Source organism: Poecilia reticulata, chromosome 12, assembly GCF_904066995.2.
Source record: "Poecilia reticulata chromosome 12, P_reticulata-male-v2, whole genome shotgun sequence".
Taxonomy (NCBI): domain Eukaryota; kingdom Metazoa; phylum Chordata; class Actinopteri; order Cyprinodontiformes; family Poeciliidae; genus Poecilia; species Poecilia reticulata.
Window position 1 is genome coordinate 9,461,220 of NC_088841.1, and position 19,086 is coordinate 9,480,305.

At 41.6% G+C, this 19,086-nt stretch overlaps 1 protein-coding gene across 2 annotated transcripts in view; it reads left to right on the top strand.

Moving 5' to 3' along the window:
- The window catches only part of LOC103473406 (carboxyl-terminal PDZ ligand of neuronal nitric oxide synthase protein), a 52,252-nt gene extending 37,438 nt beyond the window's left edge, over positions 1-14,814 (top strand). Inside the window, exons 9-12 of one of the 2 annotated variants that reach the window (XR_001777173.2) lie at positions 278-482; positions 2,731-3,043; positions 9,806-10,033; positions 13,549-13,643. Coding sequence is in view for 1 of the 2 variants with exons in the window: in XM_008423637.3 (XP_008421859.2) it covers positions 278-482; positions 2,731-3,043; positions 13,549-14,098 (1,068 nt within the window). In the remaining variant the exon portion in view is untranslated. Of the gene's footprint in view, positions 1-277; positions 483-2,730; positions 3,044-9,805; positions 10,034-13,548 lie in introns of both variants that reach the window. The other variant, XM_008423637.3, reaches the window with a different exon arrangement.
- The last annotated feature ends 4,272 nt before the right edge of the window (positions 14,815-19,086 follow it).

Consider the following 19,086-nt stretch of genomic DNA (forward strand, 5'->3'; position numbering starts at 1 on the left):
CACTGAAACAAGAATAAGTACAGAAAATAATTAATGCCAAGTAATGGAATCTTTGAAAGCTGCAATAAATTAATTTGTATGTCAAAGTACCAAATTTAAGTCAGTCAGAATTGTCAGATATTTACAACATTCCAATTCTAGAGCCATACAGCTCTTCTGTGGATGCGGTGGGAGGTGAGACGCAACAGGAGATCAGGGAAGATCATCAAACTGGCCATTTTCGATGGATAACCTTCACACACAAGCACATTCGTTCTGCCTTTTGCTGCGGCTCCAGGTGCAGCTGCTGAAGGACCAGATGGCAGCAGAGACTGCAGCTCGCATGGAGGCCCAGGCCCGCATCCACCAGCTGCTGCTGCAGAACAGGGACCTACTGCAGCACCTGGCGCTGCTCGTGCAGCAGCTGAAAGAGATGGAGGGCCGCTCCCCGACGAGAGCGCAAGAAGAGCCGTCGCTACAGGACACTCAGGCTAACGGACACAGTAAGTGACCTGACGGACGACTGGAAGGGACTGTGGGAGTCTGTCACGCAAACACTGTCAGGTCAGCTTCTTCAGGTGCTGCTGTCGTCGTTGCTCGCTCCCGTCTTCGCCTGCAAGTGAAGCAGACAGCAGCAACACAAGCCTCACTTGCTTTCTGTGGCCGCCTGCCGATTTGAAGGAAGGGTTTTCTTGGCGCAAGGGCTGTTTTAGGAGTCCACCCTTCCAAAGGCTTTTCCCTTAGTGCTACTTTCAGGATTCCACTTATCAGTTCAGAAGAGAAAGAAACTGTCCTCCAGGTACAAGTAAAGAGCAATCCCATAAATCCTTGATGACGGTCTGGGCTTTTTTTATTACTATTATTTTTGCTAAAAATATCTCTTCAGAGGTGGCACAGTCTTTCATTTTTCTCATAAGTAAACAAAAAGAATAAAAGCGGGTCTTTAGTGTATAATAAAAATGAAACAGAAGATGATTATAGCTTCAAGCCGAGCAGAGGCGTTGTTTGAATTGGCAGATTAGATTTTTAAATTCACGTTTGTACTATTGGATAGACTTCTGTCTCATATGCTTCCATAAACCTTCCAATTGCATTTATTAATTGAACTTTTTTTTTTTCAAAATATTTTGATGCAAGCCAAATGTTGGATTCATCCTGACCCAGCGTTTTAGGGAAGCCATGTTCATAAGATGCATTTTAGACAAAAAGAAACATTAATCCAGTGTTTGACAGAAAAATCCCAATAAGCAATAATGCAAATACCATTCAAATATGGCTTAATGGTGGAGGCTGGTCTATGGTGTCTGTCATGTTGGATTTTTGTCAATGGTTTCAAATTAATTTGTTTCACTTTCCAAGAAATTGACTGATCTTTAACAGGGTAGCATATTATTGAAACCAGTCAGCATCTTAAAATAAAAAGCTGGCAAGGTTTCACATTTAAAATGCAAAAGGAATATGATGAAAAACATATTTTTCTAAAAAAAAAATCAACATAACTAAAAGACAATACTGAAAATAAATCAGTTCAGTTGTTTTCTGTAAAAAGAAGAACGGATAGAATCTCTTTTACCAACAAAAAGCATGGCTTGATGGAACAGAAGGTAACAAAATCTTGAGATCGGCTCCAACTTGACTTTAAAGGTCGCTTCAATTGATTTTTATTTCTGGGGAAACCATAAATCACAACAACTACGTCCTGCTGTAAAACACACAAGATCTAGTTGAGGCAGTGAGCTGCTTAACCCAGTTTTTTGGTGGTCTTATTTTTAAGCGAGAACAGAGACTTCTTGATAGAAACCATGCTTCAGATTGGCACAAAGCCACAGCTCTAATGTAGATGATATCTGGCAAGGTGAGCGGCAACGTCCCCGTTGGGCATGTAGAAGTCTCATATATCCCTTGCATCTTTGACACTAAGGTTTCCAATAGTCTGAACTGAATCAAGGTCTCGAAATTTTTACACTAGCTTATGATTTTGGTAGCTGGTGCACCATAATAGCAACAGAAAGGCTGTAATTGAAGCCACAGAGAACACGGTGCTAGTTGAATGTTAGCAAGATGACATCCATCAATTAAGCAGTAAACACAGATTGCTGCTCAGGCTGATGTCATCCACAAGCAAAATGATCTGCTGAGAAGGCGTTGCTTTAAAGCCGAGTTTTACTTTGCAACGTTGCCGTTTTTTTTAAGGTCTAATAACCGAGTGCGAGAAGAACTGTTCCTGGACTCGCTCTTCGTTTTATATGCCAATCTTTTCTCACACGATTTCACATTTCAAACATTTCAAACTGTGTAGAGTAAATTTGTACTGCCTAAGGGAGAGTTTTGTAAGATTTAAGACCTTGTTCTCTGGCCCTCATAACTTTTTCTTTTATACATCTGTGTTTACACCAGATTGAAAGAAAATGGCTGATCTTGCCAGAAATAACCACCGTTTCACTCTGTGCAGTGTGCATGGATGTGTCTGTGCACATTTTCTTTCTGTGTGCGTGTGTGTGTGCAGTTTAATTTGTCACGTCGTGTTTCATGCTTGTATTAATCATGTCATCCCCTCTGATAGAAAACGACCTGAGTGGGGTGGGCGGCACCCTGCCAGCTTCTCCTCTGGGCTGATTCAGCTCCTTGGGGGATCATTACAAAGCAAATAATAATAAAAAAAAACCTACATTCAATTTATAGTCAACTTCCTCCTTTTGTGTTTCCCGTTGAGTCTGAGGGCAGCATGTTGTACTCTCTGTCTCTCTCCAGATGCTCCACAGACGGCACAAAGTTCGCAGTCGTCATCAGCGAAATCATTATCCCTGAATCTGAAGAATCAGTACAATCAGAACCTGGAGCAGCTCCTCTCCTCCACGGCCGCGTGGCCCCTCTCCCCAAACCAGGTGGACTGCGCCGAGTCCTTCCTGAACCTGCTGAACCTGGAGAACAGCAGTAAACCAGCAGCCTCGTTTGCTGAGCGGGACCCCTTCATCAGAGCCAGTGGCACAGCGGATAACGAGGAAAGCTCCAACAGCGAGATTGTCCAGTTCTCATCTAGAAACTCTACCAACCTGGATGAAAAGTAAGACTTCAGATCTCACGCTAATAACACACACAGGTCCATGCAGATTTGGATCTTATCGTTAATCTGGTGTAGAAATGCAGGAGGATGACGCAGCAACTTTAAATGTTACCACAGTGTGAGTTTTTAGTTGTTTTATGTGAGACCCAGCACTAAACAGCCTTACATTAAGCATCCTGCTTATTTTGGAGTATTATGTTTGACTAGCATAAATTAAGTACTCTGAGCTAGGAGAGGGGCAATTGTACTCCTTTCGCATGTCTAGGATTGTACTTTTAAAAAGATACGATCAACGTAAATAATAGTTAAAATCTAAAAAGATATGCTACCCTAGAATGTGGGATACATTTAAGAAGTGTCATTTGTTTTACGTTTGTGTTCATTACAATAACTATGGTGTCAAAATTACTGCAAGGAGCTGTATAGCTAAGTAGCTTAGCAAATAGGCTAAAAACTAAATGTCTCCTACTTCTACTTTACTGACAGACAGAAAGGTTACCATCACCAACAGCTAAAAATACCCAGCAGACGTCCCTGAACAATCAAACAAAACTTGAGATTTACAACAGTAGTTTGTGAGTTTGGCATACATTATAAAATCAATTTCTCAGTTTGTTTTATAATTTTGTTGTAAATTGTTGTGTAACTGGATAAATCGCAACATATCCTCGCGACAAGCCATCTTCCACACTCCTCTATAGCACATCCTGTGAGATGTGCTATAGAGGTATTGTTGTAGCTCTTTTTACTTAAGTTAATACTGTATAATGCACCTATTTCCCTTTATTGTAAGGCCTGAACCAGGCTGAACTTGATCCGTAGCACTTAGAAAATTCTAATAGGTCAACTCTGTTACCTTTGCACTGAAGGACATCAGCCATTTTCCTCTCAATATCACTATTTGGAGCAAAGCTGGGCTAATTCTCGCGTATCTTCAAGTCAACCCAAACGCATACGGAGTTCTGGAAGAGTGTTGGAACGGTTTAGTGTCCAAATATATACGTTAAGCCGTTCGAATGTGTGAATCGTGTCGGTTTGTGTTCGGGGGTAACCAGGTGACAGCGACAAAAAACATCCAGTCGCTTTTACTGTTATTGCTGGAGAGCGGCACAGCTCAGCAGAAATCGCCTGCAGTTAATGAAAGAACAAGTGTAATCAATGGATTATTTTGGGAAGAAAAAGAAAAAAGACGAACAAAGAGGGGATGAGATTTGAGCTTAAAAGCAGGGATCAGAACAGCTTGTAAGAGTAGAAGATTTAAGAAAGACATTGTTACGCTGTCAGCTTTAACTCCTGTTCCTGTGTGTCTTTTGTATCTAATAATTCACTCTAAACAGCTTTTAAAGCACATTTAAAGAGAAAAACAGCCTCTTTATTCATGGGGGTGATTAATAATGAATGCATCTAGCTTTTAAGGGATATGGGAACTTTTTTTTTGTTTGTTTTGCACTTGAAGCACCTCCACGTCTGTACTTTTGGGAATATGTGTGGAATACGTGACTCGTACTGTAACTATGGAGCCAAGGCTCATAATCACATTTTAACGAGTTTTTAATCCTCTTAAAAAAGCATGCACAACATGAAATTATGAAAACTTTATTGGACACAAAGGTTCTTTTTTTTTTTCTTCACTCCGTTTTCATTCTCACTCCCAGGGTTTGCTCTACTCAGAAAATTCTCTGCAGACGTCTCAGAGGGCAGCGTAGTAAAGTTGATTTCAGAGCTGAGAAAGGAGAAAAGATCTGGGATTGACTTATCAGAGCTGTGTGTGTTACTGTCATCTGCATGCTGTAATTCCATATGTCTCCTCTGCGTAGGTGTGTGTGTGTGTTTGTCAGTCTGCAGCCGAGCCCGACTCCCATGCTGTGGTTTTCCTACTGCACTGACTCCCAGGCAGTTATGGCTCTCATTCCTTTACAAGCTGAACCTCTTTCCTGCAACAGCATGCGTCTCTGTGTTTTTGTTTTTTTCTTTTGCTTTGTGCACAAAGGAAAGTCAAAGCGGGAGCTACAAACGATTTAAAATTATGTAACCAGCTACGTTTTCTCGTCTCTTTGTATGTTACCATATTTCCATTTAGTGTTTTACAAAAGCTGCAAAAAAAAAAAAAAAAACTCACGAGGAAGTCGCATTTTTCACTGGAGAGATTATAAAGTAGCCTTACTCCCTTTTTTCCCCATGTCTACGTCTGCTTGCCTCATCCCCCGAGTTATATCACCTTTATGCAGATTTTACTCATAAAACATTGTGTTTAGTTTGCACTAAAAGAAAAAAGAGTGAAAAATGGAGAACTATATTTTCAGCTTTGAAAAAAAAGAAAACAGCTGAACTTAGGTGACCTTTTAGAAGTAATGTAGAGCAGTGACTCAACAGCTAAAAAATAATAATAATAAAAAAAAAAAGAAGTTGGGTTGAAAAATGTTTGGGGAAAATCCAATATGTTACTCTGCTGCCTTGCCTGACTCCTTTGCATCACGTCTGCTGCAGTCAGACCGCCCTCTCCCCCCACCGCATATTTTATTGCTTTTATTTTCTTTTGTTTCCTTGATTCCCCCAGTGGATTACTGTTTACAGCTTGAGTGGCCAGATTTTATGTTCTGCAAACCGGCAGACTAATACTGCTCTAGTCTCCTTTCTCACCCAGCCCCTCTTTGTCAAGCAGTGGATCTAGACTTCGCATGAATCATTCGTTTCACTTTTACGAACTCGTCTCCCATTGTGATCTACATGCGTCCTCTCGAAGAACTCAAACAGCCGTGTGTGACCGGTGTCTGCTTTGTCATACAGATAAAGTGTGTGGTTAAGTTGACATCAAAATGCAGTTCAGTCGTAAACCTGTGATGCTGACCTCTCTGGGCTCCACCCTGGTTGTACTCGCATCGCAAATAGACTCCAGCTTTACAGAGCCAAAAGCGGCACGGAGTGGAGCTCAGTGGGGTCAATATGGTGTCGCACATAAAATATGTGACAGACGACTCTTAAGAAGTTAATCACGTTTGTGCTGTTTGACTTCTTTTAAGTTTTGTTCTATTTTGGAGCGTTACTACTGCTGAATAAATTATACTGAGCTGATGGGTGACCTATCCCGTCTCAGCAAAGCGTCACCTGGACAGGTTTCTTAGCGCCGCATCACCATCGTTCTTCTCCCACCATGTTTGTCAGTTGAAATTAAGTGTTTGCTTCTAGCCAAACATGCCTGCATCAAAAACCAAATTACCTCTCTTTGGTCTTTTCTCTTACTTAGAAAATAATCCAAGTCTGTCAGTTTAAAGCAAAAGCATGCAATCTCAACATCGTGCAGTCATCTGCTTTATAAGAGAAACATTCAGAAAAATATTACTTTTTCCCTTTTCCAATTGTGAAGCTACAAAACTAGTAAAGGTAGTTTCTGCAAAATCTTGACTTGTACAGCTACCCCTTGAGTCAAGACTTACCTGTCGTAAGACGTCAAATTTAATGGTTGCTACAAACCACATAGGGTACATAGCCAACGTGTGGAAGACGGAGACTTATATTCATCTTCAATGCTCAAAATCAATTACTATATAGGCCTGTCAAAATAAGCAGAAAATCAAATAATAACATGATTTCTTTTTCAACCAAAATCTGTATGGTAAAAGTCTTCAGTCTGGTGTTTTGACCTCAAATAGCTCTTTTTTTTCTTTTTTTTTTGAAGAATAATTTTGTTCACAGAGATTTAATGATTCATTTAAGGTGTTGGCTCTATGTTTTTTGTTTATTTATTTTTGGATATTTAAAATGTCTTCCAGTTCCAGTGTTAAACGTTCATTAGAATTGAAAGTTAGTTGATCTTTGAAAATGCGTCATCATATTATTATGCCATTACCATTATATCATTATATTACTTCAAAGTGATCTCAAAATAACAATACTATATTTTATCACAATAACTTCTAGGACAATCTGTCATTCAGCAAAATTTATCGTCACAGGCTTGTTGTTATGCAAAATCTGCAAAAAATGACTTAACACTTGACGATCCAGTCGATCCTGGCTACCATATGTTCAGTTACTAATAGCTATAGCCTAGCATGCAGTGAGTCACACTTTGCACAACAGATGGATGAGTTATATGTAGCACGGGAACATCAAATAAGGATGTTGTAGTAGTCAGAAAATACTTCTGTTGCCAGAGGTTCCACTAAGTCGTAGGATGACGACTAAAGTCAGTATATTCTCCGAGGATCATGACTGCCTGTACCAAACGTCTATCCTTCCAAGACATTTTATTTAAACATTAACGCGAAACAAAGTGATGTTTCACCGTCTAAAGTTTGCAATCCCTTGAGCCAACTGAGCTAAAAACTGCACCCTGCCCACACTTAGCAAATATGAACACAAGCTTTGCCTATCTCACCATTTGAGTCCAGAGAATCCCTAACAATCTCACTCACAAATGAGCTCTTCGTGTGCGATAAGAACCGCTCCCCCCTTCCCCTTTCGCTCCAGCCGGGTCGTACGGTGCACAATCGCATTTCCTGAAATTAGCTGTGATATTCGCTTTCCCTCTGTCACTTTTGTCCTACCCCCTCATCTTTAACGTCGCGGCCGGAGCTGCACCAGCAGATCTCGTCGGCCGATAACCCAATTGCACGGGTTCGATGGGAGTGTAATGGATGATGCTTCCTGGCGTTTAGGCAGAGCCGGTACCGTCAGCTAGATTTACACACAGTTATGTGGAGCTCGCTCGGAAATAGATACTATCAGTTGTGCCTTTGGACTTGCTGCTGGTCTGAAAATTATCTTCTATAGGAAGCTGGAGGGTTTGTTAGGATAATGTTTGAAAGGGACTCAGGCATTGTTAGGATTTTTTTTAGAAAATCACTGATGGAAGTTTTGTCATTCTTCTGCTGAGTGTCCTGATCACCCACGTACATTCAAAATAAAGCACAAGTGTGATCAATTCTTCACGAAGCCAAAAAACCCACGGTCCCTTATCTGGAGTCGAATCCACCACCTGCTGTCTGCTTTTCAGTTGCCTCCATAATTCTGTTTCTTTTTTTGTGTGTGTCTAAAACTTGAGTAAAAAAGGGACAATGCACCACATCTTTTTAGAAGCCCAGCGGCATCTCCTCCCATCTACCTGTTGAAATGCGGAGCTCCTGCCGATTCTTTTCCTAACAGGAAGCATTCACACTCCCCTCTTGATTGCCCGCTTTGCTCCTGCTTATTGAGCGGGGAAAGACAAACACGCTGTGCCTCTGTGTCATTTTGACTTCAGACGCCGTGGGGGGGAGGGGAGACTCGTCTGAGCTTCTGTAGCACCTTTGCTGCTCTGGTTTCCTCATTGACTTTTCGGTGGCATTTAATTAGTCCAAAAATAAACAGTTTCCCCACAGTGACGAGCCTGAAATGACGCTGGTTTACGGGGTCCTGCCAGAGGTCCTGTGAGCTTCCAGTCATGAACAAATCTTTACTGGCAATAGCACAAGAAACACAACAGGTCTGGGATTAGGTCAGCTCTTCGTTTGCATATTTATAATATCTAAGTTGAAGGAACACTCGTGACATGTTCAAACTTGAGAAATAATCGTGCCACCGCAAACACCCGCCAAGAACTGAACAACAAAGGTTAAATATTCACAAATGTTTTGTAGACTATTTCAGCCGTAGCTTATTGATTTGGCCGATTTATTTCTGTTGTATAGCTGCACGCCGCTGCATGTTGCGCACTGCTGCTGGTTCCCGCATACCGGCTGCTGCCATCTTCTGCACGTCTCTCTTCCACCATCGCAGCACGTTCGCCGTATGACTGATCAGTCTCTCTTGCAAGTTTCTGCACAATTTTACAAACAGTAGAACAATATGCAGCTACAGCACTCTCGCTAGCACCTTTCTGATAATACTTTTTGGTCATTGGAAAGTTTGTCGTTCTGTTTTTCTGCAGCATTTCATATACAGAGAAAGGGATCTTTGTACTATTTCAATCCATTTACCATATTCCTAACTAGATCATAGCTCGGACCATACTGTACAGAGGGTACCTTCCTGGACCGCTTGATGCCTGGTCCTACTTGACTTTTGTCTGGCCAAAGCACACAGCAGCCAAAGACATTTTTTGCAAGTTTGCATTTGCGATGTTACGATAGAAAAAGCTTCTTTTGCAAGCTTTCCTCCCAAACAGTACTTGATTGGGACAGACTCTTTTCCAATGGGAGCATTGGATAAGAGTCTGTCTAATAATTGTTATAGCCACCTCTCTTTGCTGCAGTTTCCTTTAGGGATTTTGTTATGTCTCTAAGTGTCCAGCTCATTGTGCATAGTGACAAGATAAACATGGTTCATCATCCAAAAATAGATTTATTTCTCGCATTTCATTCATACCACACTGAAACATAGCGTGGATTAATAATTATAACACTACTAAATGTTCTAATCAACTTTAAAGAAAATGGAGGACTGAACAAGCAGATAATCTTAAACTGGTCACAGTGGGAATATTTCCAGTTTGGTCAAATCAGCAGTGCTAACTGGAGAGTCCTTTTAGCGTTGTGTAACACTAAAGGCATGAATTCATATTAGCGAGAAATACCGACCAAACCAGCAGCTCTGCCCACTTACTTAATTACATTCCCGTCTCCCACTGTGTCCTTTTTAGATTCTGCCAGAGAGGGAGCCAGGGTTTTAAATGTCCAACACAAAAGAGGCTCTGAAGTCACAGATGGTTGGACGCTCACTGGCCTTAAAACTCCTTCCTCCCCTGATCAGCCATAGTCTAACTCTTGCCTTTCTTTGGTACAGGTGTGAGGACCCACTCCTGCTCATCCTCCTCCTCCTCTAACCCCCCGCCCCCACAAAAACCCACCCGGCCAGCAGCCGCTGCCTCAAAACCTCATGCGTTCCATCGCTCTGTCCCCACTATCGCCTCTCTCATCGTTTGCTGCCTCTCCCCCCAGGAGTCTGGGGAGCTCTCTGCCACCTCTTCCTCTTCCTCCCCTTCCTCCTCTTTTTCCCTTCTCCTCCCTCTGTGTGAGTATTACTCATCATAAGCAGCATGTGTCTGTGGCACAGGCATGGGACCGGGCATGTGGTGGGTTTGGGTGTCTGTGGGCTCGAGTGTGGGACTCACCAGACATTTTTCTGCTAACCAATGCATGATGACTTCCATTTACACGCAGACGTTGCGCCTGCAGATTAATAACCACATTAGCATGGGGATAATCAGTCACTGCGGTGCTATTTGGTGCATGGCGGCTCCTTCTTCAACACTCGGGGTGGGGGTTTCCTCTTTCACGGACTCGCTTGCAAACAATAAATGCTCTTGTCCAGGTTTCTTGTCAGGCCCAGGGGTGAAGCTGTCGTAGCAGAGGCAGCGGCGCGTCTTCGTGTGCGAGCTTTACCCTCGCACTTTTTATGATCCAATTTAAAATGGGTCTTTGTCACTTGCATGCTTAGCTTTTGCTGACTCTGCGCCCTTTCAGATGGATTATGTCAAGCCTGCCCTGCATCGGGGGTCAACGACACACACAGTTTGAAAGATGTACATGAATACAAACTCTTTTGAGGATTGTAATGTTATTTAAATGAGAAGCAGAGTAACAACTATTGCCCCCTATTTCCTCCTGCACACTGCCATACAGCTGGCTAAAAGAATAATCCCATACTTTTCTCTGAAATGTATGTCTGAGATATTTGCTGTCATGCAAAACACAGATGGGAAGACATAGAAATTAGATTACATAACATATTATGTTAGGTTCTGTCAAGTGAAATTGCCTGTTAAAATAAATTAGATTTACTTGTTATTTTTGTCTATCTGTAAAAGCAGAGCCGGTTATGTAAATGTCCAACCCATCCATCCATTCACTTCTGTAGATTTCATATTTGAAGCTCATCCTTTGCAGATTTTTATTTTTTGCAATAATCTCAGATTCTTTTACCCTGTGTTCATGTGGATTATGGACCAAAGACACCCACATTTTTTAAATCCATCTTAGTTCAAGATGCTTTCTTGTTTTTCACATTTTTAAAGAGTGGTCAACAGATCCACTCTGTTTTCTTTACACCTTAAAGAAACAGGAATTACTAATGAAATATTTATCAAACCTCTGATCAACTTAAACAAGTAAATAATGCAGGTTACAGTTGTTTTATGTTAAATGTACCAATTTTCTAAGTATTTTCTCCGCTGATTCTCCGCTGATTGAGTTGGCGGAAATAAAATAGAAAATAAAAGAACCTGTCAAATAATGCTGCCGCACTAACAGATGAATTAACTATCACTCTCAGACAATAAACAGAGGTTCCCTGCTGCACCTGCACTTATCCAGGCAGACTTGATGCATGCAAACACATTTTGCTTTTCATTCTGGAGGCAGAATGAAGGAGGGAATGAAGCATTTTGGGAAGAGAAGCAGGTTAGTGAGGCAGAAACTGACTTCATTTCGACTTGGCAATGAACAAAGACGGTGAACAAAAAGAAGCGATTTACTCCTTCGCTCCACTGCTATGAGCTTATGATTTTAATAAAACAATATTACCTTGGTAATTGTTTTGTAAGACATCAAAAGCTATTTTCACTGCTGGAACCACAACAGACCGTTTTAGGTATGCCTGAGTATCATTTCACTTTGGCAGACCTACGTATGAAGCATTCCTTCACCAAGTTACATTTCCTGGCAATTTCCTGTTGGAATAGAAAGTCAAGCAAACTTTTTTTATTATTACTTCTCCTCATAAAGGCACTAAGTGTAAAAGCAGGTCCACTTGTTTAATAGATTAAGAATTGTGCCATTGTCTGGAGCGACAGTTTTCTGACAAAAATGATGCTTTTCAGTCACCAAATGATAAATATAGCTCACCAGCAACACTGTCAACAGCATTGATCCAAATTACCACATGTCAACTTGTTTTGAAAAACGTCACTGTCATGAATTATCCGTCAACGCCGGGCAATCATCCGCCTCGACTCGGGGAAACCTCTTCTTTTCAAACAAATGTTGGTGCTGCTTAATTTAGCAGCTGTGTAGACATTTGCTGTGATTATATTTCATCAACTCAGGTGGGGAAGTTTAAGATTACTTGAGCAACATTTTGAACAAAATGTATTTCTATAAGTAGATTTACTGTACCACGCTTCCTACTTGAGTAAAATATGTTGCATGGCTGACAAAATGTAGTCTCCACCAAAAGTAAAAAGTAATCAGTATAGTGACAAGTACAACTGTCTTGTATTTGGATCTTATGTGACCAACACAAAGAGAAACATATTTGGCCAATGGAAATAACACGACATGTTTTCAAAATGTGAAAAAAAGAAAAATCTAGAAAGTGCGGTGTCCCTTTTTCAGTTCAGAAAATAAATGTTAAACGCGTCTAAAGACGATTTCCCCCAGCTTTGGTCGCCGTCTTGTTGAATCAGACACTGAAGGCATCATCAAGTTCTGTGATTTCATTACTCAGAAATGAACTTAACCACAGACCGGATCTGTCGGGGGAACAAAGTTAGACTTATAACCGCGAGGATCCTCAGAGGAAGCGGGCCTTGTTATCGGGAGTCATTTTTCCAAGAGGAGGACGATAATTGTGTGCGGATGCGTGCGCTGGTGCTTGTCAAGGCTTTATTGTGGTGAAATCAGCTAGTCCTGTTTCTTTTCGCTTCCTTAGCCGCATCCCCCAGGCTTTGGCTCTTGTTCTTCCCCAGAGGCTTTCTATTTTCACAACAGTGAGCCTGTGAGCTGTAGATAAGTTCCTTGACAGACAGAACAACGGCGAACCAGAGGAGTCAGTGTCTCGTGAAGGAATAGCTTATGTCCCACGCACTTAGGTTAATGAGGTATAATGTGAATAATGGAGAGTAAAAGTGGCTTGAGGCCTTTTAGTGGGAAGTGATGCTGACTTGGAATTGGCTAAAAAAGGAAATTACGGGTGTTTTCTCATCTGATGGCCTGGTAGACTCGATTCGAGTGAGGCCCAAAGTTGTTAGATTTTCAGAAGGTGTAGTTTGCTTTCACGCTGCACTGTCATATTACCCAAAGTGAAAAAACATGTTCATCCCTCACCTGTACTGAGGGATCGACCCAAAGAGAACACTGAGAGCAACTTTCCTTTTTAGGATAGGCCTCAGATTCTGTAAGATTTCTCTTTTGTCTTTAGTAAAAGACCACAAGCCATTTCTCCCTTTAATGCTAGACTCTCGCCTTTGTTTTGGTTGCATTTACCAGGAATCCCATGACCTTTGGTTTGCTTCCTGTTTTTGGAGCAGTCTCCGGTCAGCTTGCATCCACATATGCATTCGAACCGTGCCAGAGTTCACTTTGATGGAACCAATATGTGGGTTTTTAGGCAGACCAGAGTTCACTCTTTTGGTCCACATTAGAGTTCAATTACACATTCACACCTACCCAAATTTACTGAACTTTCTGGACAAATTTAAATGAGCTATAGTTTAATAAAAGTGGACTAAGCATCGCTGGTGTGAATGCACCCTAAACCAATAACCAGTATTATTATTAACAGGGTTTTTCTCTCTTTTCTACTTGTAGGTATAAACAGATAATACCCAAACTTGACCCTCCTCCACCTTCCACAAACCGCAAGCGATCCAGCAGGACGTTCTCTCCGGGGTCAGAGGTCCCAGCTGTGCCCACGCCGGCGGCCCCGAGCCGCAGCAGCAGCCTCTCTTTCCCAGACATCACCCCCAGCTCCCTGTCGTCCACCGATTTCCATTCGCTCAGCAACGGCGAGAGCAGCTCCTCCTCGTCTTCGGCCAGCGAGGACTCGGGCGTCCGCTCCGAGACCAAGTCCCTGCTGTCGCCCCTTCGCGACGACGATGACCTTTTTGCTGACCGCGGGGCATTTTTGACAGCGTCCAGCAGCTGCGGAAGCCCCCTGGAGCAGCACGGCGGGGCGGTTGCTTCGTCCTCTGATTCATCGACCACGGAGTCGAACACTATGGCCTCGTGTTCTGACGGCTGTGATCAGCCGCTGTGCTTTTCATCTCCTATGAACGACACCTGCCTTCATATCAGTTTTTCGGAGGATGAGCTTCTGGAGAGCAGCCAGGAGGACACCAATACGGCCCAGCGGAGTTAGGATGACTTAAATGTTATTCAGTCGACATAAAAAAAAGAAATCCAGGATTTGCTTTCAGACCCGACTATGTTTGCACAGGGTGTCAATTTCAGGATCTTAAGTCGTTCCACTCACCTGTGACACAGTGCACGTGTTGCTAAAACGCTTGCTATTGTATCAGTAATTAGCCAATGAATAGATTTAGTATTTTTGTAATGAAATTTCTGATCTAATTTACTTTTTAGGGCCTAGAATGTTAAGCAGAGTACATGTAGCAATATATTGCACTGTCGAAGTCGTACTGAATTCACTGTAGAATTCAACACTAACAAAGGAAACACATTTTATTTTTGCTAGCCGTCGACGTGGAGCCGTTATTTTGTACGATGTTTCACCTAGGTGCAAAGAAGTGGAAAAGGACGATCATTTGTAAAATTCACAGTTAAGACAAGAGCGGGGGACGGAGGTGATGTTGGGAAAAAGTTTCATCTCCTCAACTGCACCTGATAGGATGACGGACAGGAAGAAAGAAACAAGGAAGTCAGTGATTGGACAGAGGAGAGATAAAAGTCAGTCAGTTTAGTAGTTATGGTTGTTCTTGGGGCTATGGTTAGGCTCACATTCGCAGTTTCTTTTTTTGTCAATAGCAAGTGGAATTTGGTTATGTCGAGTCTAGAGATACGCTGGTATGAAACATTCATGCATGAGTAAAATACCACAGTATCATGATATTGAAACTTGATCTAAATGGTTTTTATATAAAACTAAAAGCAAATACTAGGAGTGTAGCAATACATACAAGTCTTAAAAGGAGACAACATGCGATATCAAAACTACGAAAAGCAAATTTCCATTTTTATGTTGTCACAAGCAGCCGTGATTTCATAAACAATCAAAAATCATGAAAATGGTTGTTAAATTGTGAATTTAAAATAATAAATCTGAAACATGCCTTTTATTTTGCCAACAACAGCAGCTAACTTAGTTGGCTGCTGTCTTTTCAGTGTTTATAAATCCTTTATTGTGTTATCTGTCAGTCTGCCGTTTCTTTTTTTTTTTTTACAAGGTACCTGAAATGCTGCCAGATATGTGATGTAAAAGTGGTGGAGACGTCTCTGTTGTCCGACGGACGATGTCAGGGCAACAACTCAAGAACGACTTCCTTTTATACCTTAAAACAAGAATTCAAAGAGATTAAAGCTCTCACCTTCAAACCTGGACCTCATTGAGATAACGGTTTCATTTTTTAAAATATAAATCCAGCATGTTGATTATTACATATCTGCCATTTTTTATGCTTTTTAAATCACTAGGAGCTGATTAAATCTGCATCTTGCAGATGCTGGCGGGGATAAGATGGATAGAACAAAAACCCAGCCAAATTTATTTGTTTTGAATTTCTTACAGCACAGCACTAGCAATGTACCAATATAAAAATGAATGTCCATAATGTTGCCATTACGGCCAATAACCAATATTTCTGAAAAAAAACAAACAATTTCCCTTGTAGTAGACCTACATAATGCAACGACACTTTATTATACTTCAGGTGTAACATTTCGTGGATTTTATACTCGGAAGTGTAAAAAATAATATCGCGGTAAAATTGGGTTGACTATTTTTCTTAGTGTGGGTTAAAGTAAAAAAAGTTTAAAAACTTCTGCAGCTCAGCAATAAACGGCTGAGAAGTTTATGCGTTCACTTTGCTGCTTTGCTATTCTTAACGACTTCACTGAAAGTACTCTGTTGTGAACTTTGATTAGTAGACGGAGAAACGCAATAAAAGGGGAGATGCGAGGCGAAGCAGCTGCGGAGGGATGGAGGCGATGGGTGCGGAAGTAAAATGTCCTGAAGGGAAACGTTTTACACCAAAAGATGAGGCTTTTCCCCAACATCACATTCAGCAGGGAGTTTTACAAAACTAACATGGCTGAAAATAAAACACAATAAAGAGGTGTAGCTGAAAACTATGGCACTTTATTCTCTTTTTTTTGTCTCCATTATTTATTCTCAGGGAACCTTTAGGTTGGTCTGGGCTTTACATTACCCTGCACACGGAATGATAGAAAGGTTAATGTGCCGTGTATGACGCCTACGTTCACTGTACTGCTGAAATTACCTGTCTGTGCACGTACTTGATTCTGCAAGTCAGCTTTGTTGACAGTCTTCTATATAATTTCCTGTAACCGCAGTACATTGGACCCGCAGACGGAGCTGAAAGCACCAAGGAGCTTACGTATAGCAAAGTTTTAGAGAATTAGCTGAGTTAGCAGCAGAGAAGTCCTCCTCGGTTTGTTAACATTTGAATCGGATCTCCTTGTTTATAATTCTCCTAGTTTTCCACACAAGTCTTATTAAGGCTTTGTGTCACTTTTTTCAGAGGTGCTGTCTTCAAGCTTAGCGCTTCTCTCTGCCACGCGAAAGCCGAAAAGCATGCATTCACAGCACATGCCGTCACCGCCAGGCATTAAGACGAGGCTGAACGGCTTATTGCCCTCAGGGCCTCTGCGCAATGCACTCATTAGAAATTAGGCAAATAGGAATTCCCTTTGCTACGAGGTATTAAAGCTGTAATTTGTCCCAGAGCAGCTAGGATCTCAGAAGTTGACAGCAGCATCTCTTGGCACAGCAAGCATAAATTATGGATAGAGTTGCATGTTTTGTAGCAAGAAATGCACCAATCAATCTGCCAGAGATCAGTATTGACTACATTAAAGGCAATAATGAGCTCCCATTTCCAGTCTACTACTGCTGTGCAAAAGTATGTTTTCATGACGCTTAAAATTTTCAAACCATCCAACTAATTATATAACTGGAGTAAATACAAAATGAGGATTCCATTTATTAAAGGAGGCAAACATATTCACACCAGACTATGTGAGAAAACAAATGTCATCTTCGAATTTTGGTGACAACTGCAGTCGAGAATTTGAACACTGACGGCAGCTGAGAGAAGCAGAGACTTCAGGCTCTGGATGTTCTGTTTGTGACTCCATGAGCGAGTTGTTGATGCACTGTTGGAGTCATGTTGGTCATTTAAGTTGGATAAATGACCAATTTATCCAATTTGCCCAATGATCATTGGATAAGTGATCCAATGATCATTGGATAAGTGATCCAATGATCATTTATCCAATGATCAAAAGGCAATATTTCACCTTCTGAGATCCTTTCATGTTGCCAAGCAGGATTTAAGTGTTTTTTTTTGTTTGTTTGTTTGTTTGTTTGTTTTTAAGACTCAGGCAGTAATTACCCCAACGTGAGGTGAGTGAAACTGAACCAATAAAGGTGGAAATCAGTTATTGCTGGTTTGACAAGGGAGAATTTATTCTCACATTCAGTTAGGTGATTTGGATACGTTGTTTCTCCGTAATACATAAAATCATTGTTAAAAAAAAACCCAAAAACATCTTATATTTGTTCATGTTATCTTTATCCATCCATTGAGCAGTGGTTTCCAAACCATTTCTGGGCCCCCCTATGACTTACAAATAGCTGTCTGGTTGAACGATGTGTGTGAGCGAAGGGGGTGGATTCTTAGAGTCTCTAAGAAGTCTCTAACGGAGACTTCTTAGAGTCTCCGTTTCATCCAGACGGACAAGGAGGAGGAATCAACTTTTTGGGGGGCAAAATGACTCGTAGCTGAACAAAGACAACAATACCAGTAGCCTACAAGCTACTTGTTGACAAGCTTAAGGTGCTGTATTGATATTAGCTAGTCATCTTTTAGCTAGCATTACCTGCATCCAACAGCTTTACTCAACTCAGTCGGTTAATTTGGGGGAAAAACTATGAAAAGTTCTTTGCGTTTTGCTGCCATGATTCTAACAAACACCTGCGTAGCTCTGCACAGCAGCAGCAGGTCTCCTTCACTGCCGCACTGGTGTGTAAACCCAGTGTGAGCGTCGTAGCGCTCATATTGCGTTTAAAGGCGGCTCGGAAAAACAGGTTACGACATGTTGACAACGGATTAAACAGTTTCAACTGCTGATAAAAGTGAGAGGACACAGAAATGGGAAGTGCGGAAACCCCTACTGTATCAAATTGACAGAGGAATAAGAGTTGGCCATTCTAAGGTAAAAATCCAGCTTCCCGGGGCGCGCCCCACAGTTTGGGAACCTCCGGTCTAGAGTCTCTTATCCTTGCAGGGTTGTTGGGGTTTGGTGTCTGGCAGGAGACACCAGGGACAGATTGCCAGTCTATTGCAGGTCAACACAGACACACAGGAATAGCAACCATTCACACACACTCAAATCTAAAAGCGACAGGTTACTTTTTTTTTTTTGATGATTCAAAATATGTATTTGTGATTAAAAAGAATTCAGATTAGATCTGTACTATTTCGCAGCAGCTTGTAAACACAACACCGTATGAGGTACCTTATTTTGAGTTTAATTTAAAAAAGCTTAATTTTCTGTCAGATTCTAAACAGCTGTATGAAAAAAAAATCTTTACATGTATTTTTTTTTTCTTTTTTACTTTTATGTCATAGTCCTTTAAAAAGCAAAATGTCATCAAAAAAAAGGTCAACATATTCAACTCAGACCTAAGAGAACACTAGAAATCGGTAATAGCGAGGAAAAGCCTCGATGCATCTCTATTTATAACCACCAGTTCTCTCTTCGTGCCACCTTCCAACATGGTATTCCCCAGCCGGACAATCGATGATGCTGTCAGGCCGTCTCGCCTGCACTCTCTCCTCCTCCTCCAGCGGTAGCTTGCCCGATCAATACCGGGACTGCTTTTTGATCTGCGATCAATGCGATGCAGCTCTTAAGAGCCACATGGCAGCTCCGGCTCTGAAACCTCGGCTCTGAGGTTTTACACAGACGCTTAAAACACAAGGCCGTCGCACTTTGTGCAGTCATTAATGCTGCAGAAGAGTCATTAGCCGCCTGTGTGAGCGGACCGGGGCGAGCCTGCCAGTGATCAAAGCTAATGCTAGGCCGGTGATCACGGGCGAACTCAACAAGCTTCTAACTGCTACCAGCAGGGCTGCAGATAAAGCA